The following is a 21,520-nucleotide window of genomic DNA, read 5'->3' as shown; positions in this document are numbered from 1 at the left end:
AACTGACCTTTAACTGGGCTTGTTCCTTCTCTCCTCTTTATCCACAGCTGGGAAAGATGCGCCTCACTGTTCCCTGCAGAGCAATTACCTGCAGTCACCTGCAGTGTTTCGACGCTGCCCTTTACCTGCAAATGAACGAGAAGAAGCCCACATGGACGTGTCCTGTGTGTGACAAGAAAGCTCCCTATGATGGCCTGATTATTGATGGGTAAGATCGCCAATCCAGCAGCACCCAACTCCAAGCAGACTTTGCTACAATTAGATATAGTCATCTTTAATTCTTGAATGATTTCCTCTGGATAGGGAAAGGGATAGCAAATGAGGACATAGGAAGAGAAGAAAAGAGTAGAATTTGAGGGTCAGTTGTGTCTGCATGTATCCAAACTGCAGTGAAGTCTCAAGTGCTTGATGTTATTTTTCTCATTAGGTGTCAAACAGGCTCAGGAGCCACTGTTAAAGCATTGTTCTGTAGTCTCTAGCTATACTTTGCTAATACGTCTTAATCTAGATTTTGTTTGGAAACAAGCACGTATATTTTAGATTTTGAGGGTATATTTTGCCACAGTTCTGAGTGATAATATAGGCATGCAGACACCCTTTTATGGATTACTTTTTTCCCTCCTGACTAGCATAAACACCATCAAACATGGCATGCCTGAGTCTAAAACATCTTTAGAGTGAAATTAGGCACGCTTGCACAGGGCTATATAGCATATAATTTGTTGAAAGCACACAATGCAAACCCTTTTCCTTTTATTGCAGGCTGTTCATGGAGATCTTGAACTCATGCACAGATTGCGATGAGATTCAGTTCATGGAAGATGGATCCTGGTGTCCAATGAAGCCCAAGAAGGAAAAACAGGAGCATTGTCAGCCTTCAACCTATGGCAGTATAGAGGGTGAGCGCACTAACCTTCCACACATCCCTGAACACCCTTTATCATTTCAGCAAGACTAAACTGTGTGGTGATGTATTCTTCGTTCTGCATTCAACGTTCTTTAGTAATGGAATAGAGAATGTGGAATGCAGGCTGAAGGTATAGTGTTGTGGGCGGTTCTACTGTTATCAGTTGGAGACTGGAGAATGTTAATGACTGTGGCTAATAAAACTACATGCTAAGGACGATGTTTGGTGTAAGCTACGAAATATACTTCTACAAAATTGGCGACGACTTAGCCACAGTAGGTTCCCACGTGTGTGCCGTATGCTGTCTGGAGACAGTGCACCCCAAAGAACGAAATTACAGACTCTAAAAATGTAGGAAAGCCAGAAATCCGTGAGAAGGTCATTTAAGGGCAATATTGATGTGCGTTTGGGAAAGAATGAGCATGGAGTGAAGAAAACAAAGTTTAAACCTCCGCTTTGTTGGTTGGTCTCATAATGACTACGACACGCGTGGCTCACCCGAGGCGATGTGTTTACCTTATGTCATTTCGCGCGGCTGGCAATTCAACGCACGAAGCATCCGGCATGTGTCACAGGATGCGTTTGCACGACAGAGCAGTGGGGGGGGTCCAGGTGTTTGTCTTTGGTTACAGATGGTGGATCTATCAACTCAACATCCATTGAACGCGACCAGAACAAGTGGACAAAAAAGTATAAGAATGTATTTAGCGATTGGTTGGGAAAAATTAGTGGATTCAAGCTTAAAATTAAAGTTCAATGTGGAGTTTCCCCTGTTAAGCACAAGCTAAGGAATGTGCCTTTTTAGTGCCAGTGTAGATCTAGCAGAGATTCTTTAGAAAATCATTGAACCATTTGACTCATCATTATGGTTATCCCCTTCAGTTATTGTGAGGAAAAAAATGGTCAACTTAAAGTTTGTATTGATCTGAGGAGACTCCATAAGGTAATATGGGTGGATTCCCACGCCCTTCCTCGGATTGTTGACATCATCACAGGTGCTAAAGTATTCAGCAAAATTGACTTGGCATCTGCTTACTGTCAAATAGTTCGATGAATCCGCCAAACACTTGACAGCTTTTGTCACAAGTGGACACATTCCAGTTCAGAAGGATACCTTTTGGATTGGCATCTGCTGCCTCGGTTTTTCAGCGAGTGCTGGAGAACATGTTACAGTGAATCAGTGATGACATTCCAGGATGACATTTTGATTAAAACAGAAAACCTGTGCACACGTTTAAAGAGTCAGCAGTATAAATTACTGTATGTGATGAACAAAGAAATCAATAAAACAAGAAATCAATAAAACAGTGATCCGATTACGTGTTTTCTTTCTTTGTGGATTTATTCGGTGACCAAATGCCCAGCCAACACATGTTTCGTCAGGGAATGAACCCTACGACTTCTTCAGGGCTAATGGGCAAAGAGGGCAGGAATGCTATATCACTCCGCCGGTTGGACTTCCGTCCCGGCTGAAACAGGGAAGTTCAGTCCCAGGAGGGGCAACAAGTATGATTGGGTAAGTACCACAGTCAAATCACTTAAAACGAAGTATGGGGTGAGCCTAGCGAGTACGCCAGAAAGACAGGAGTGTCTCGACTCCCGTCTTTCTGGCGTACTCGCTAGGCTCAAAAGAAATTGTATCTGACAATGGGGTGCAATTTGTATCAAAATAAATGAGGGAGTTCTTGTAAAGCAATGCACTAACACATAGCATTATGTCAAACCCAAGCATGGTCTTGTGGAAAAAATTAACACACTTTGGTAGAGTGCATTCAGTGGGCCATTCACAAACTTGAGCTGGGTGAGTCCGTTGAAAGGATGCTGTTGTCTCATCGTACTTGTCCAAATGCGGTAACCGGTTTCTGTCCTTTTGAAATTAGGAGGGAAAGTGTTCCGACATCTAAATTACGTCCTGCATCATTGACTGAGTTTCAGCAAAACAATGAATGTGCGTTTTCTGTAGATAAGATCATGCGACCCGGAGTTGAAGCGTTCCACATGGTGAAGGAAGTCAGGTGCGATATTAAGTTTGATGATCGTATATGGGTAAAAGATCCCACTCATGCGGTTAAAGAGATGTCCAAATTCAGGCCTCCTGAAACAGCGGATGGGGTATCCAAGATTACGGTCTGCATAAAAGAGCGTGAATGGTGGAACAAAAGTAGAGTAGTTGAAAAGTATATTTTCCTGCGGAAATGGATGCTGTTCCTACTAGTGAAGTGGAGCATCCAGAATCTCAGCCAGACCCAGGATTGGATAAAACAAGAAATCCAGCAGTGCATTGAAGTGAACGTGCTACAACCAGACTTAACTGCATCTTTCACTGCCCCACCACACATACCAAAGCAAAAATCAGAAGATCTTGGAGCCAACATGGGAAAGCTCATCTACAGCACAAGGTGCCCCATCCATACCTGATGCAACTCTTTGTTCCATTCGCTATACAAATATATGCATTCATTACTGCATGTTGATATTGTATAATGTCTGTAGTGTAAAGTGTGCACATATGTCCTACTGTCAGCCCCTTGATAAAATGTATCATATATTTGATAGTTGCCATAGATTATTGGGATCATATTTAATATCAAAGAAAATGTCTTGCTAAAAAAATGTTAAATAGCTTTAGGCTTTTAAAGACCATGCATATTCTGGGTTATTTATTTAGACAGCTGGGTGTAATCTAGTTTTCGGAGTATTGCACATGAATAGAGGTCTCCTGTTCATGGCAGGCATTGTGGCATATGAAGATGTTGATGGTGTCCTGGAGCATTCCATTGTAATATTCTAACCATTTACGTCCTATGTTATTGTTTGGTCCTTAATTCCTATCAGCTCACACCCCTCCCCGCTTTTACTCCACTTCTGACTTTGTGCATTTGTGTCACTCTCTCAAATCTTACATACAGTAGTATTTTCACAATCAGTAAAAACTCATTCAGTGCTTAATTTCAACCGGCCGTTGCGGCCACCAGCACTTATTTTTGTGGACCGGCACTTATTTCCCTCATCAGATATTTACCAAGTCTAAGAGAGGGGAAAAAACACAGATTGAAAGACGGAGAAAGAGAAAGAAGACAAAACAGTCACAAAGGGAGCAAGCAGGAGTGAGATAAAGGAGTAGGGAGTTTCTGGTAGCGGATGAAAGACTATCAGCTGTGGTATTTAGCACACAGACGTATAATTGCACCAGTCGCCGACTTCAGAGCAGAACTTTGGGCATCCGCACTCTTTCACAAATTAAGCACTAGCTATTTATGCCTATATAGTAAAGCAGTGCACTTTGACTAGGAAGTGTATACATATGTTTAACAGACTTATACTTTTGATCATAGAATTATGTTTTTATCAAGTACCATAATTTAAGACATTTTAGGACTGGATTTGGGGCGTAAGCAGCCTAATGTGCCAATTCTTGCAGCTGATCTTACTTTTTAAAGTCTTTCTTTTTTCACTTTTATATATTTGCCTTTCAGCCAGTTCCATCTACAACATCATCTCTGAATCAAAGCACTCTTCAGAGAGCAAGAGGAAAGTGGAGGTGATTGATCTGACAATTGATAGCTCGTCTGAGGAGGATGAGCCACCACCCAAGAAGCAGTGCACAGTTAACACCACATCCATCCTTTCATCCTCCGTACAGAAGGGGTAGGCAAGGCATTGCCATACACAATGCTCTCCAGCCTTTTAATAATGCATGAGCCCATTTTCCTGTGTGTCTGATCAGTAAAATCATAAGTTTGAAACTGCATTCTAAGACTGTCCAAGAACATTCATTGATACAGAGATGTAGGAATAGCACTATGTGACATAAAAATCTTTCCAGCACTCTGGGTTTGCCATATGCCCAAAGTATCTAGAAATGGAGGCTACATTGCTCCAGATAGTATCACACTTTAAAATTATGAAGCAATTTGTAGTTGCAGTTTGTGCTTCAAAAGGTTTCTTACTTTAAATGCAAGTCTAGCAGTGTGCACTGTGATGTGGTCAATCCTTGTGTAATGGTGTCAACCCTTGTTGAGCACTTTCATCTGTTGTGGGCATGGACCAACTGTTGAGGATTGTTTCCAACGAATGTGGAGTGCCGACATTGGCTCTTGGTTGCTAGCTGTTGTTGGATGATGTTGTCTGGTATTTGATCAGCTGTTGTTGCATTTGGTGAGCGGTTTTGCAGTGCGTTGAGTTGCTCAAGACGTTCTCCATTCTTGTGAGCTATTCTGCAGTTTGAAGAGTTGTTCTGCAGGTGTGGTAAGCCATTTTGTGATGTAGTCAGCCACTGTAAGTTGTGATTTTAAGTTGAGGTGCTATCATAGCGGGTTGTCATTCGCAGTTATGGGGGCGTTGTCAGGTGCTGTGGACTATGATAAGCTGCTTTGATCAGCTAATATTGGGTATGGTCAGTTGCTGTGGGGTTGTTACAGGGTGGTGCAGTGGTGTGGTCACCAATTGGATCACGTGGTCAGCTGTTACATGGAGTGGTCAGTCCTTTTTAGCCATGGAGGTGTAGTCAGGCTTCATTTAGCCCGATATAAGAACGGTGCACGTATTTTGGCAGGGAGTGCAGCATAGAATTAAGTTTAGTTATGGAGTTGAGAAATACTGATCTTTTTAGTCCTCAGAATTGTCTGTACAAATTGGACAATCTCATACAGGAGTTTTAGGTGAAGAAAAGCTGACTTTCTGTTTATACTCACATGGGGCTCCATTGACTGGTCAGCAGTGAAAGTTGGCCCCTCATAGAGGACCAGATGCATGGTGGAGTTATGGGATTTGCATTTTGGCAGGCAGTTACCAGAATGGTAAGATGTCCAGACCGATTTGTTCAAAAGTAAGAATATGTCTTAAAAGCATTATACATATGTGATTGTTGTTAATCCTGCTTTGGATGTGCATGTGGCAGTCAACTATTTATTTATTTAAACTTCTTGAGCGCACAGCTACCCTCAGTGGGTTTCCCGGCGCTAAGGGACAGACAGGAGAAGAAAAGATGTCAAGCTGATCTTACTAAACCAAAATTCACTGCTGAAAAGCCAGGTTTTAAGTCCCTTGCGGAATCGTAGAAGATTAGTTTCTGTTTTTAGGGTCACAGGAAGAACATTCCATAATCTGGGACCTAAATAGGCAAAGGAGCGGCCCCCCATCTTTACTAGCCTGAATCTGGGAACAGAAAAGTCCCCGTGCAAGGATGATCTCAAAGTGCGATTGGGTTTATAGGCTTGAATAAGATCTTGGAGATATTTAGGGGCTGAAGCATGTTTAATTTTAAAAATGTAACACAGGGCTTTGAATTTGATTCTGTTGGAGATTGTGAGCCAGTGAAGGTCACGAAGTGCAGTGGAAGCGGAGGTTCTCCTAGGAACATTGCAGATCAGGCGGGCAGCAGCGTTTTGCACAACTTGAAGTTTTTTTGTAGTTGTTAAATCGGCTCCCAGGTATAGGACGTTGCCGTAGTCCAGGCGAGAAACGACCAAAGCCTGGACTACCGTTCTTTGTGTGGGGGAGGGCAACATCCACAAGATCTTCTGGAGCCATCTCAAGGTGGCAAAACAGAGAGAGGCTACCTTTACAGCCTGCTGTCTCATTGTAAGTTTCTCATCAATGATAAACCCAAGGTTGCGAACTGCAGTTACAGGTGAGGGGTCGGTCCCATATCATCTGGCCAATGATGGGGGCCCCAGAGATCCGGTTTTATCGCCGTTGAGCTTCAAGAAATTTCTCTTCATCCATTTAGAGACACAGATCAGACCATCTTTTAGAGTAGAGGTGTTGTTACACTCTTTGTTGGAAAGAGAGAAAATGATCTGAGAGTCATCGGCGTAGGAAAATAGTGTGAGGCCAGCTTCCTCCACAATAGTAGCTAGAGGTCTTACATAGATGTTGAATAGTAAGGGGCTGAGTATCGACCCCTGGGGAACACCATACGCCGAAGGATGGATTGCAGAAGAGGCAGAAGCAGAAAATACCTGAAAAGTGCGATCTTTCAAAAAGGAGGCTATCCAGGCGAGCGCCATGCCCTCTACCCCCAGGGACCGGAGAGTTGCGAGAAGGATGGAATGAGACACAGTGTCGAACGCCGCACTAAGATCGAGAAGGATCAAGGCTGATGTTTCTCCGCGATCGACACTGTGACGCAGACTCTCGGTAACTCCAAGGAGGGTGGTTTCAGTTGAGTGATGCGCTCTAAAGCCGGATTGGGACGGATGTAAAAAGCCCGAGCTCTCCACGAAAGATGTCAATTGAGTATTTATGTGCCTTTCTAAGATTTTTGATAGAGTGGGGAGCAATGAGATAGGTCTGAAATTAGATAAGTTGGTAATATCCGCTCCAGCCTTTTTTAAAAGCGGAATTATCATTGCATGCTTCCACTCCTGAGGGACATATGACTCAAGCAGTGAAGAGTTAAGAAGTTGCATTAGCACTTGACGTGGGCTGAGATCGAGTAGTTTCAGAATCTTAGCGGGGACCGGATCCTGCGGGGAGCCAGATTTGATGCTATTTAAGCAGTGGAAAAAAGAAGCATCATCAAAAGGAAGCCAGTATGCAAGTTTCGTCCTTGGAAGGGGTGAAGAGTCCGGAATGGAAATAGGGTCAGGCAGAAATGCATCACAAGATGTAGAAGTACTTAGTGAGTCGTAAATGCGCTCTACTTTAGATATAAAAAGGTTCGCCACAGAATTGCATTGAGCCTTATCCAGTGCGGGAGAAGCTGGTATTGTATCAGCTCCAGTTAGTCTCTTCACAGCTGAAAAAAGAGTACGAGGACAATTTTTAGCATTGGTTACTGTCTTTGAAACATAGGTCACTCTGGCTATTTCACAATGATGGTGATAATCCCTGAGGGCTTCCTTGTAAGCTGTTTTACGGGAGGCAGAGTAGGAGCGTCTCCATTTCCTCTCAGAGATCTTACAGCTAGTTTTCATACGCTTAAGATCTTCCGAGTACCAGGGCGCAGGAGGTCGGTGGGATGAGAAATTTTTACGAGTTAAAGGAAGAAGTTCTTCAATGGCAGAGTGCAGCCATTTGGAGATTTCAGAATTTAATCCGGATGTGGATGAATTGATGTTAGGAAAAGTATTCGATAGGCGCGTGTTAAAGTCGGTGATGTTAAGTTTATGCCAACGACGTATAAACACATCCTTACTGTTGTTTTTTTTTATTTTGATTTCCAGTCTGAGATAGGACAAAGTGGACGGCATAATGGTCTGACCATTCCAAAGGACGGGCAGGGAGAGAACATTCAAAGGGAAGATTGGAAAGAACAGGATCTAATAGGTGTCCAGCAGAATGTGTTGACCCAGAGTTGCATAGTGAGATATTTAAGGCTTCCAGTTCAGACAAAAACAATTTGCTGACATTACAATGACCATCTTCCAAATGGAGGTTCAGGTCGCCAAGAATAGAGAAATTGGCAGCTTTCAGAGAAAGAGGGGCAATAACGTCAGAAAATGAAGTCATCCAGGTGGTAGCGTTGCCAGGGGGACGGTAAATCAAGAGACCAGATAGGGTAAACCGGGGGCTAGTAGCGAGCTTAAATAGTCCGGCTTCGCATCCAGGCAAGGGTAAGGCGTCGAGGGTGCATGTGTAAATAGACTTGAAAATAATCGCAATGCCACCCCCTTTACCAGTGTCTCTGTCAATTTTAATCAGTTTGTAACCATCGGGAATTGCCATGGCAATATCAGGCCCGAGCAAGCCTGAAGCCAAGTTTCCGTAAGGAACATGGCGTCAGGTTTTTCATCTACTATGAAATCGTAGATGTTGGACTTATGTTTTGGGAGTGATCTACAGTTCACACTCCAAAACTGCAGTTTTGAGGGGGAAGAAGGGGTTTTAACAGCTCTAGTTCTGCCTTTCGATTTACCCCGCTTATGTAGGGTAAATCCTTTTATAATATTTGTGTATCATCACCCCACATATTGTAGGCATCCTTGTAAATGTCTTGAATTGCTTCTGGCACATCAGATAATAAATTGAAGATGATTGTCTATATGGCTAATCCCAGAGTTTCACTGCTTAAAGTATTGATGGTCAAGAATGTTAATGTCCTAGGTTCACCATTGATTGATGGTATACGCATGAAGAAAAAACAAGCATTTACAATGCAATGGTCTCGGCAACATTCTAGGTAGAGCTATTGGTATTGCTCATTATTTTTTTATGATTTTTGTATCCCTAAATTTATGGCATTGTCTATTCTATTGGCATTAGTTTTTTTTTTGCATATGTGATACCTATTGCATTAGCAGAGAGAGAGTGAGGTAGTGAGATAGAGAGTGAGGTATTGAAATAGAGAGTGAGGTAGTGAGAGAGAGTGAGGTAGACAGAGAGTGAGGTAGTGAAAGAGTGAGTTAGTGAGTGAGGTATTTTCTGACGTAGTGAGATAGAAACAGTGAGTGATGTTGTGAGATAGAGAAAGATTGAGGTAGTGAAAGAGAGTGAGGTAGTGAGGGATGTTGTGAGGTATTAGGATAGAAACAGAGTGATGTAGTGAAGTAGTGAGATAGAGTGAGGTAGTGAAAGAGTGAGTGTAAGTGACTTAGTGTATTTGAGAGAGAGATTGAGGTAGTGAGGTAGAGAGAGTGAATTAGTGAGTTAGAGAGAGTGAATTTGCGAGGTAGAGAGAGTGAATTTGCGAGGTAGTGAGAGAGTGATGTAGTGAAGTTTTGAGAGAGTGTGTTGTGATATAGTGAGGTAGTGAGAGTGAGATAGAAATAGATAGTGATGTAGTTATAGAAAGTGAGGTAGTGAGATAGAAAGAGAGTGAAGTTTTTAAGTAGTGTGTTAGAGTGAGAGATAGTTACGTAGAGCCGGCGACCTGAGGTGAGTTGGTGACGGAACCACAACCTATTTATATAGTGCACTACTATCGTAGCCAAATAGCAGGCGGCTGTGATTGTCTCATAATTGGAGAATAGTGCGCAGACGCCGAAACAATCACACTAGTCGGCCGTCCATGCACATATTTAGAGGCTGTCAATTAAATTAACAACTATAAATCGCGGCATGATGCTCATGCCGTCTTCGATTTCAAATTCACTACGTTCCAAAGATATAGATGACAAACAGTGATACACACTACAGACGGCAGTAATACTCCAAAACGCACTTAACTGTTACAGAGAGTAAGCTGACACTACGCAGGCGCCGGAACACTGCCACTATTCAGCCGCGCCTGCGCATTTATGCAAGTAAAAAGTGGTTCAAAAGAAATAATGACTATGCCCACAAAACACTCCAGAATAACCCCGCAAGTAAAGCACTTCGTGCACACAAATAAAGGGGGAGGGAGGAAGGTGGTGGTGGGGGAGAGAAAGTAATCACCCATTGCGAGCCTGCTATATGTTCTTGAGTCAAGAGACTCTGAAAGTACATCAATGAACCTACATAGCTACCTGATGTACCAGTCTCCCTAGCAACAAGAGACTAGCACAGTGTCAATGTTTAACTTACGGGCTTGGACTTTGTCTAAGGTTGCTCGCGAGCGTCTCGGCGCCTCTGTCCTTGCCGAAAATGCGGGCTGTGCGCGAAAGATGTCCAAGGCGCGAGGCGAGGAGCCGGCATCAGGGGCGGTTTCGAGCGTCTTTGGTCTGAAGGAGGACTGTCGTACCTGTGACCAGGGCTGGAGTCAGGTCTCCAACGGCCCCGGGCACTAGATCCTGGGACTTGCACAGAAGCAGCCTTCGCCGTCTCCCGGCAGTGAGCATCATCCCACACTTGCTTGCTTGGGGCATGAACACGGCGCCGGACGGATGGATCCTCACGGCCAATGATAGCAAAAAAATGGCGGATGGAAGCTTCGAAACTTTTTCGGATTCGGGGGCGTGTTCCTGCTGTTCGAAAAAGGGCGTGGCTAAAAAGTGGAAAGAACAGCACGGAACACGCTCCCGAATCTGAAAAAGACGGAGCCTATTTGGAGGGACGGCTCTCTCCTCCAATGGCTGGCCTCCGTTTAGGAAGCCAGCCAATGGAAGAGAAGCAAAAAGAGAGGCGGGCTAAATAGCCACTCTAGGAAACATTAAATCTCCTTCTTCCGGTTCTGCCTTCGGAAGACCGGATAGTCCTCGACCTAAAAAACGAATTAGCATCTTTCAGATTCAATAGCTGAATATATTGTCAATTGTGACGAAAGCTGCAGATGCATTTGCATATTCAAGGCTGTAGATTAATTTTCTGATTCACATGCTGTGCATTATTCCGCCCTCTAGTAGTTGGGTCTGAAATTGTCGTTCTTTTTTTCCCCCTTTTTTCGTGGGTGTCATCGACCACCATCTGGTGGTATCCCTGTCCCAAATATAACGTCAGAGGACACCCCAGATGTTACATGCATAGTCACCATCTTCAGATGATTTTTTTCCGCCATTGGGTCTGGAAGCCATGGAGGAGCTCCAAGAGCTTTTGGAAAAAATGTAGATTTTGGGCAAAATTCTACTAAATCACTGAAGATGGCGAAGAAAAGACGAAAGAGAGAAGGGGACCCTTCTCTCCCAATGAGGGACCTCGCCGGAGACAACCACAACATGGTAGGCGAATGAGGACAGGTAGGGAACATGGAAAATACCCCCTTTAAATTCTGCCCCATCTGCCACCACAAGCTTGCTCAGTGAGAGCCCGATGAGGTCTGTAACCTGTCACCCACAAGTCCACAGGAAGGAGGACTGCTCCGCATTCGTCCTGCAGACTTTGAGGGTATGTTGACGACAAATGCTCCTACATTATACCATGCCCAGCCAGAAGTCTCAGGTATCACTCAAACACCCCACCTCAACTATTCAGTGACGGTGAAGAAAATGTCAAGGAGGCCGATAGGGCACGCGGCGGAGAGTCGGATGTCGAAACCTACGCAGGAGATGCTAGGCAAAAACAAACAGCGAAGAAGTCGACAAAAGAGGCCAAAAAAGGGGCGCATATGGTAATCAGACCCCCGAAAGGCTCCGACTCAAACCCTTGGACAGAAAGTTCAAAAATGCAACCTCAGCGTGGAAACAAACATCGACCGAAAGCCAGCCAAAGAGGTCTATGGATACTGACAAAACCCTATTGAAGCCTCTGACGGTTTGATCCGGTAAAGAGGGAGCTAAGGAGGGACTAAACCTTCAATGTCGACAGAATCGTCCACGGCTAAAAATATTCCTTTGGCGATTCTTGACGTCAAACAGCAGGCGCAGGGGGTAGAGAAGAACAGAAAGCTTGAGAGCAAAATGGTAGCACTCCTGCAAAAGGAGGAGGAGTTTGATGATTCATTAAGGCAATTCATAATCTCGTCATAACCGCTGATGCCACTTAAAGATGACCAGTCGGCTTTAGAGGCTCCTTCAGCACCAGAGCCACAGGAAGAGGAACCCAAAGAGAATATGAGTGAAGAGACGGGGATTCAAAGAAGAAGAGTCGTGAAACAAACTTAACACCGAATCCGAGAAAGGAATATACAGCTATCCTTCAACGCCTTCATTACCAGATGACCTCTCAATGTAGAACAGTCTCATCAAGAGGGCTGCAGAGACTTGTGGTGTACAGCTGGTGGAGGAAAAGGTTGACTCTTGCTTCCTTCTAGAAACACCACTATACCAGCCAACAGGTGGGAACCTGTACTTACCCATTCTGTCTACCATACTGGACCATGAAAATAGGCATTTAAAGAACCTGCAACTGTAAAAGCAGTAACTCCAAGGGTTAAAAAGAAGTACAAACCCTCAACCGAAGAGCATATATGCACACTCTGCCCTTCTCCATTGCAGCCTGCATGGAGATTGGCAGAGTGCGCATAACTGGTTTGGGCGGCGCCAGAGGACTGATCAATAGTCTTTGCGCACTCAGGAGTGGGCACACCACTCCTCACCTGCCCTAGTTGCAGAGCAGCCCCGCCCAGCCTCCCACCCGCAACCAAAAATAAAATGGTAATAACTGGAAGTTATTTCCATTTTATGTTTCTGCTTCTCGCACTGCAAGAAAGCAGTGTGGCGACGCTCCTCCACCCTAGTGAAGGAGCCGCCCCTGCTTACACTTTCTTAACACTCCATTCTCATGCGCCTGCGGGAGAACAATCTAACAATGGAATTGATGCCCATGCGCTCTATCACGAAGAGGAGGAGTCACTTTACCTCGTGACTCAAAAGACTGCTTTGAAGAGAAACAACTTGCACACATCTGGACCCAACACTAGATAGCAGGAATATCCAAAGCATGTGAATCTACACCTCTACATGGCAAGAAAACATACTTGCAGGGTAAGTAACATAATCCTTAGTATTTTTGTCTTGCCTGGGTTTGAAACCACATTTGTTGACTTAAGCCAAATTGTAGACTGTACTGGTGGTGGCAAGAAAACCTTAAGTGCTGCTCCGGATCAGTCTCTGGACCATTCGAAGGGAAGGTGTATGTATGGATCGACACAGTGTCCTTGGTATAGAGCTGGAATTTTAGGTGCAGTACATCTGTACGGTCACTACCTGTTGTAGTGGTGCTGCTCAGGCACTGCACTTGAGTTGAAAGATATTTAATTCGCATTTCATTTGATTTACATTTACCTGGGAAATCCACCACTGCAGTGAGATATTAAGAGATTTGGACTGGATATATCACACTAGGTTTGAAGAGCTAAACTTACAATGAGTAATATGTTGTGTTTCAATGAATTCAGTTCTTGTACTGCGGTTTATTCATCTGAGGCCTTTCAGAGGGGGCTGAACAGTTATTCTAGTGCAATAAAGAATGGGTTAAAACCTGGTGCTCTATTTTATTTGAAAAAGAAATCAACCTGTGGCTCTCTGTTAAATATTCTCGACTGTTGTTTAAAGTGTCGATCAAAACAAGTTTGTCTTTTTCTTTTAACCCCTTCAGTGCCCATGACGAGCTGGACTCGTCATGGGCCGCGGTGGCGCTGTGCCCATGACGAGTCCAGCTCGTCATAGACCCCGCCCGCTAATGCAACGGCCGGCACTGGGCGGGGAAAGGGGCGGGCACTGAAGGGGTTAATTTATGAAATTTGGTCACTCATGCTTGCATATTTTCCCTGTTAAAAGCCTATATCTGAAGTGTACTTTCTGCTGAGGTTTCTTATTTCATTTCACTTTTCCACAGGATGTTAAGTGTTGACCATCAGCCTTCTTCTGTGCTTCGCAGTCCTTCCATGGCATCGATTGGCAACGACTACTTATCGAGCCTCTCTAGCCCAGATTACCACACGTCTTACCAGGTGCCTTCAGACATGCAAGGTAAAGATCTGCCCGACAAAAACCTGCAGCTAGCATTTGAAATGTATACCTTTTAATATGAGGATGGAAATTTCCCTATAGTAAAGTATAGGAAAATTTAATTAAGATTATTAAACGAAAAAAAGTAATAAATTGTTATAAAATATTGATGTGAATTAATTTTGTGCTTATTTTAAATCTAGAGTAAAGTAAAATGTTTACAGCACATTATCTTAAATGTGTTCTACATAATTAATTTAAATATATTTATTTTATTTAAAATATCCCTAAAGAGAAAATTAAAAAATTTCCACCAACATTAAACCTGTTTAAATTAAATGGGTATTACAATTTATTAGTGATGCTAATAATTATTGAAAAAAGTTTAAAGTTTGTAATTTTAATATTAATATATTTGCATGAACATTTTTAATATAATTTATTAATCATGATTTTTACAATTAAGGGGCCGATTCCGATCTCAGTCGGAAGGGCACTGAATCGGGTTCGGCCGGAAAAACTACGAGCCGTACGCGTGTTTTCTGGCCGACTCGTACAGCTGTACGAGCGAGCAAGTACGATGCGAGCTACATGAAATTCACCGACCGAGTCGTTTCCGGGTTCGAACCGCTCCGTACGTCCCGGTCGGAAGCTAACCGTGGCGTGCAATGGATGCGATTTACAACCGAGCCAGTACGATGCATGCGTCGGACAGCATGTGCGAGCCGGAGTGTCCGGCTCGCAAAAGCCCCCGGAGTCGGATTTTGGGGGTCCGCGTCGGACTCCCTGACACCCGCAGCCCTATGACTCGGACACAGGGGGAGACCTATGGGTCTCCCCAACACAGGCATGTACGGTGCGGGTGGCACCGACGCGTACCCACTGTAGGGGGCGCACTTGTTCGAGACGTACCCATTCAGTCAATCGGAGCCCATGTACGCGTCGTACGACCGGCTCCCATTGACTTCTATGGGAGTCCGACTGAACCGAGTCCGACAGCATACGTGCGCATCGTACTCGTTCGGTCGGACTGTAGGGATCCGCCTCGGTCGGAAAACACTCCGGATCCGACTCGGTCGGAGTGCTTTCCGACCCGGATCGGAATCTGCCCCTAAATGTATATATGTATTTAAAAAGTTGAAAACATATTAATTTTAACATTATTTTCCTAGAGGGTTTTGTTTTAACTCCCGCGTCAGTTATTTTCTACGGGAGTATGTTATAGTGCATGTACTTGCCCGTATGTGGTGCTGGATTTGCTCCAAGGCTGGGCTCTGGAGTACATTTACGAAAGTTTTGGGACCTTTTTGGCTTTAGTAACTTTAAAAGAGCACTTTGGGATTACTCTTGTGTGGGTGACCCTAAAACCTCCTTATCCCTTCCTAAAACTCTACCACTCAGGTGTAAGTATTTCCAATTTCTCTGTCACTCCCTAGTCCCTCCCACATTTATTATTAAAACATAGAACTGCGTATACAGGGACCTTAACACATGTGGCAGTGGTCTCCACACAGAAAAGATATGTGAGAGGTGCAGGTCCTCACATATGTTTGTGAATTGCATTTTGTAGTGTGTGAGTAGTACGATTATTTAACTACTAAACGTGCTATAGAATTAAATTTGAGAACAGGCAGCATTGCGTACATTTTAGAGAAACACATACATGTTTCAAATATGCATTAAACGGCACATATGTGATTTCCCTTGCTGCATTATAGTTGACTAAACAATTATTATTCACTTGATTCACATCTTTAAAAACAAAATGTGACTTGACTGGTAAAGATCAATATGTGTAGCCAGAATCTTAGGGTATGGCAGTTTGTGATCCTGTAATTTGCTTGAGCTCAACCTGTTTTAGATGCATATTAAATATTTTGAACCGCCTTCTTCAAGACACTACCAGTTTTTAGGGCTGGCTTGATAATGCAGGAGTACATGTTTTGATTGGGCAGAAGTTGTGTGCTTCCATTTACAAAGTACTTACCTTCGAAGAGCTGTAATAATTTGTTTATCAAGCTACCAGAGCTTTTTATCAAATAAAGCTATTTTGCTACCAGAGAGCTTGGTCAAATACATGCTACTGCAAAGATGTATACACCTCCTCGATACTATACTCGGGGTACAGCACAGATGAGAGGAGGGTTATTAGGAGGAATGTGCTGCTATATTCTGGACCCAGCAACACCCTTCTTCGATTTCCTTCATCAACTTCTGCGAGACCTTTACGGTGTTTTTTCTTTCTAATTTCTAGTTTTAAGATTTATGGCTGGACAAACTTTATGTTCAAAGCATTTGAGCTGTAGATCACATGCTTTGCATACTGCTGCAATCATGTGTTGGATACTGATGTTTGCAAGTTGTTTTTCTTTGAAGAAGTCTTTCCAGCCATGAGGTGAAGTGACTTCTCCTTTCGGTGATAGTGTGCATGGGCATCGACTTCATTGTTAGATTGTTTTTGTTTTTTTCCGCAATTGGGTTCGGACATGTGTTGTTGCGCACCGGTTCAAAACCGTTCTTCGGTTCCCTTCGACGCGCAACCCTCTCTACCTCAACGGTATTGTTAGCATATGCGTTTCTCAGTTCTCTGCGTATCGTTTGTCACTGAAAACTACTTTTGATCGGAAAACTTCGTGTATGGCCTTCGGGCCTAACCGCGTCAGTTTAGCTGTCTGTCGATAGAACGGACACCATTCAAATGTTGCCCTCAGTGCCACGTGAAATATCCGGTCAATGATTCACACAAAGTGTGTAACTTGTGCTTATGTCCGGAGCCCAAGGAGGAAGACTGTGTTGCCTGCAAATCATTTAGATCGAAGAAAACTCTTCTCCAACGGCAGGCCCGATGTCGAGTATGACAGCATCAACGCATCGAAGACACACCGAACATCTAAGGTGAACATTCCGAACTAGAAGATGCGGGGGCATCAGCGGGGTAAGAAGAAGAAAGAGATCTTCTCCGTTCAGGACCTTGAGATAGACCTCGACGTTGAAGAATTGCCGCAAGGACGGGGTCATGTGAGTACCAAAGACCCCCTGCCCCTCAAACTTCCCCAGAAAAAAGACAAGGCTTCGACACCACCTCTGCCATCTGGCCACGGTTGGCACCGAGATGACGTTTCTGACACTCTGCTTCCAGGCTCGGCTCTGAAACACACTGTCAAGCCTTCTGGTTCCGTACCTACTCCCTAAAAGCCATCTTCGGAGCCGAAACCATCTGGATTGAAGCAAAAATCTGGTTCGGAACCAAAACTTTCCCCGCCAAAAGCGAAACAGCCTTCTGAACTGAAATCTTCCGCATCTAAAGAACATCACATGCCGGCACCGAAAACACTGGCGCTGAAAACAAAACAGGCCTTGTCCGATCTGAATTTAGATGCTGTCCCAACAAAAAAGGATCAGGAACAAAAATAACTCTATATTAACCCTGATACTGGTCGTATACATACTAAACTACCTCAAGAACACAAACTTCCAGATGAGGACACTCATTACAAAATTCCTTTAAAAAGGAAATCTGTGGCTAGCAGTCCTTTTAATATACCACCCCATCCACTCCGCCCCCACCCTCTCCTCCTTCTGATCCTTCACAGATTACACCTCCGGATTCTCCACAATCTCACCACGATAATGATGATATTGATGAAAAGGGTACACATTTACCGGTAGACCCATGGTTTCACTATACTATAGATCCCCCAACAGATAACGACCCGGACATTTACCTTGCCAAGCCATCACCCCCAGATGACAATGTAGCCTACCAAGAACTCATTGCCAGGGCAGCACAATATCATGGAGTGGCACTAAATAAAGAGGAATTCGGGGAAGATTTTTTGTTTGAAACCTTAGGGGTCCACTCAAAGATCATCACAAACACTTCCCATGCTTAAGGGCATGATGAGACAAGCAGATGACATTTTTAAGGATCCTGTGCGTGCTCACATATTAACTCCTAGAGTTGATTAAAAAATATAAGACCTCCCCCCACAGATCCAGTATTTATCAAGGGGCAATTACCATTAGATTCACTGGTTGTATCTAATGCTTGTAAAAGAGCTAATTCACAAACATCTGGGGATTCTTCTCCACCAGATAAATAGTCCAAATTAATTGATGCTTCTGGCAAACGAGTAGCTGCACAGGCGGCCAATCACTGGTGCATTGCAAATACGCAAGGCCTTTTAGCCAGATATGATGGGGCCCACTGGGATGAAATGGAGCAGCTGCTTCAATATCTTCCAGATGAGCATAAAACCAGAGCCCAGGATTTAGTAAATGAAGGGAAACTAATGTTCGAGGCATATGAGCTGCAGATTGTACACTTAGCAGATTGTACGCTTAGCATAGATCGCCATCTGGTGTTGGGCCCGGATGTTTGCAGTTTGTTTTTGTTCTTTGGACAGTCTTTGGAAGTCACGAGTTCGGTGACTCCTCCTTCGGTCCGTACTGCGCATGGGCTTCGGCTCCATCCTCAGATTGTTTTTTTTCCGCCATCGGGCTCGGATGTGATACTTCGTGCTCCGGCTTCGAACTTCTACGGTTCCAGCCTCGACGGAAAATCCTCGTTCTTCGAGTTTTCTTCATCTAACTTCATCTCTCGAAGCGGCACTTTTCTCCATCCCGTACATCGGCACCGGCCTTTGGGCTCTCCTCGACTCCGGTCCCGGCCGATGGAAAGGACTCCGTTCAAAAAGTGCCCAAAATGTGGGTCTAAATTTCCCCACACCGACCTCCATCAGGTATGTGTAACCTTTGCCTCTCTCCAGAACACGAGGCTAGAGACTGCCCCGCCTGCAAGTCTTTTCGCTCAAAAAAGACCATCCGGGATCGAAGAGCTCGACGCACCATGGCGCACTCATCGACCGCAGCTCCACCGGACATCTTCGGAGACGACGCCGGAGCTTCGGGGCAACTACACACCGAGCAGGAGGACGACGTCGTCAGCGCTTCCGAAGGACATCACACCGGCGCAGCGGGTCGTGAGTACTGTACCCCCTCCCACCCCCGCGCCCAAAACCAAAGAGACTCACGTTACACCCTCGCCTGCAGGCCTGGGTAAAACCAAGCACACAGCTTCTATCACCCCACCTTCGGGCCCGGTTTCGAAGCCTCAGAAGTCTCACGGCAGCTCCGGCTCGAGCCAGCCGACGCCTGGTGCCGATAAACCCCATCCGGCACCGAAGAAAGTGATACCCAGCTCGACTCCGAAGCCACCGGTGCCGAAGCCTGGACTCTCGGTGCCGATAAAACACAAACACAAATCTGTCGGCACCGACGCTCCGGCGCTGAAAACTCCTTTGACGCCGAAAAAACCGGAGGTACCAAAAAAGCATGGCGCACAGAAACCATCGAAACCCTCGGCTCCGAAAACATCGGCACCAGCGGACGATTCGGTGCCACCGGACCTCTTTACACCAGACCCTTTGCAAAAGACTCTATTTAAAGATCCAAAGACTGGGCTATTAACTTTAGTTGTCAAGAAAAGGCGTCTTGACACACCGGCTCCTCCTCCACCGCCCAAGCGGAAGGACTCTGCTACTTCTCCCCTCAGAGTGCCCTCCCCACTACCTCCTCCTCTGCCTCCTCCACCTCCTCCCCCTCCCAGGTCTCCGCCACCCTTACCTCATCGCTCCCCAACCCCGTCCCCAGATCCGGATTACGGGGATCCAGATTATGACCCAGCGGACGCCCCAATGGACCCCACTCCACCGGGGACCCCTGACCCATGGGAAGACTACCAAAACCCTGACATACCAAATATGCCTCAGGACGACCTATACCCATCCAGGCCGTCTCCCCCTGAGGACTCCTTAGGGTTTCATCACTTAGTGCAGAGAGCAGCACACTACCATGGGGTGGAAATGCATAGTGAACCAGTGGAAGACGACTTCCTACTGGACACATTTGACATTCAAGACAAGTCCACGTCTATCTTGCCCATGCTTAAAGGTGTCACCAAGCATGCTGCAGAGGTGTTCAAAGATCCTGTCAGGGCCAGGGTGTTGAACCCTAGAATAGAAAAGAAGTACAAGGCGGCACCCACAGACCCTGCATACATTAAGGGCCCTGCTCCCTTAGATTCCCTAGTTGTGTCCACAGCTAGAAAGCGGGCTAACTCCCAGTCCTCAGGAGAAGCCCCACCGCCAGATAAGGAATCCAAACTTCTAGACGCGTCTGGCAAACGCACCGCCTCCCAAGCTGCAAACATGTGGCGCATTGCAAATACACAAGCGCTACTTGCGCGCTATGACAGAGCACACTACGACGAGCTTGAGGCTCTTATGCAGCACCTCCCCGAAAAACACAAACGCAAGGCTCATGACCTGATACAGGAGGGTAAACTAATTACGAACACCTCCATTAAGTGTGCCCTCGATGCAGCCGACACTGCTTCTAGAGCCATAAATACCAGCGTCCTGCTTCGTCGCCATGCCTGGCTCAGGATCTCAGGGTTCAAGCCTGAAGTCCAGGCGTCCATACTAAATCACCCCTTTGACCAACAAACTCTCTTTGGGCCAAAGGTGGACGAAGCATTAGAAAAGATGAAAAAGGACACAGACACAGCAAAGTCTATGGGGGCACTCCAATCACAGGCCCCTAAACGCTCCTTTCGACGCTCATCCTTTCGTAGCACAGGCAGAGGCTACTCCACCGATAGCGCCTCTACCTCCTACAAGTCCCCTCCTCAAAATACCTTTTCAAAGGGCTACCAAAGGGGTGGTTACAGAGGCAACAACAATAAGGGCAGGGGCAAAACTAACACCACCCGTTCTGCCACCCCGCCCGCACAATGACTTCCCTTCACTCCCCCCACACCATCCCACTCCGGTCGGGGGCAGGCTACAAAACTTTATCCACGCATGGGAATCCATAACATCGGACAAATGGGTAAACCAAATTATTCGGGCAGGGTACTGTCTCGAGCTAACATCTACCCCACCCAATATCCCACCAAGACACCGTCCAATGTCTCAAGAACATTCCACACTGCTCAAACAGGAGGTGCTCTCCCTCCTCCAAAAACACGCTATAGAGCAGGTCCCCCTCAATCAGCAAAATCTAGGAGTCTACTCCCTGTATTTCCTTATACCAAAGAAAGACGGGACCCTGAGGCCCATTCTGGACCTCCGGCCTCTAAATGCGTACATACATTCAGACCATTTCCACATGGTCACCCTACAACAAGTCCTCCCACTCCTCTGTCAGGGAGACTTTCTCACTACCTTGGATCTGAAGGACGCATACTTTCATATTCCAATACACCCTTCTCACAGGAAGTACCTCAGGTTCGTGGTGGACGGTCAGCATTACCAATTCACGGTTCTCCCCTTCGGGGTCACCACCGCACCACGGGTGTTTACCAAATGCCTAGCAGTTGTAGCAGCACACCTCAGGCGTCAACATATCCACGTCTTCCCCT

The 21,520-nt window shown here is 45.4% G+C and overlaps 1 protein-coding gene across 2 annotated transcripts in view; it reads left to right on the top strand.

The window, feature by feature from the left end:
* The window catches only part of PIAS3 (protein inhibitor of activated STAT 3), a 291,739-nt gene that overhangs the window by 222,128 nt on the left and 48,091 nt on the right, over nt 1-21,520 (top strand). For both annotated transcript variants that reach the window (XM_085639510.1, XM_085639509.1), the window contains exons 9-12: nt 48-208; nt 763-899; nt 4,384-4,555; nt 13,985-14,118. In XM_085639510.1, the coding sequence (XP_085495636.1) occupies nt 48-208; nt 763-899; nt 4,384-4,555; nt 13,985-14,118 (604 nt within the window). The remainder of the gene's footprint in view (nt 1-47; nt 209-762; nt 900-4,383; nt 4,556-13,984; nt 14,119-21,520) is intronic.

This window comes from Triturus cristatus, chromosome 12 (genome assembly GCF_964204655.1).
Source record: "Triturus cristatus chromosome 12, aTriCri1.1, whole genome shotgun sequence".
NCBI lineage: Eukaryota > Metazoa > Chordata > Amphibia > Caudata > Salamandridae > Triturus > Triturus cristatus.
This window is presented reverse-complemented; position numbering and strand designations above follow the sequence as displayed.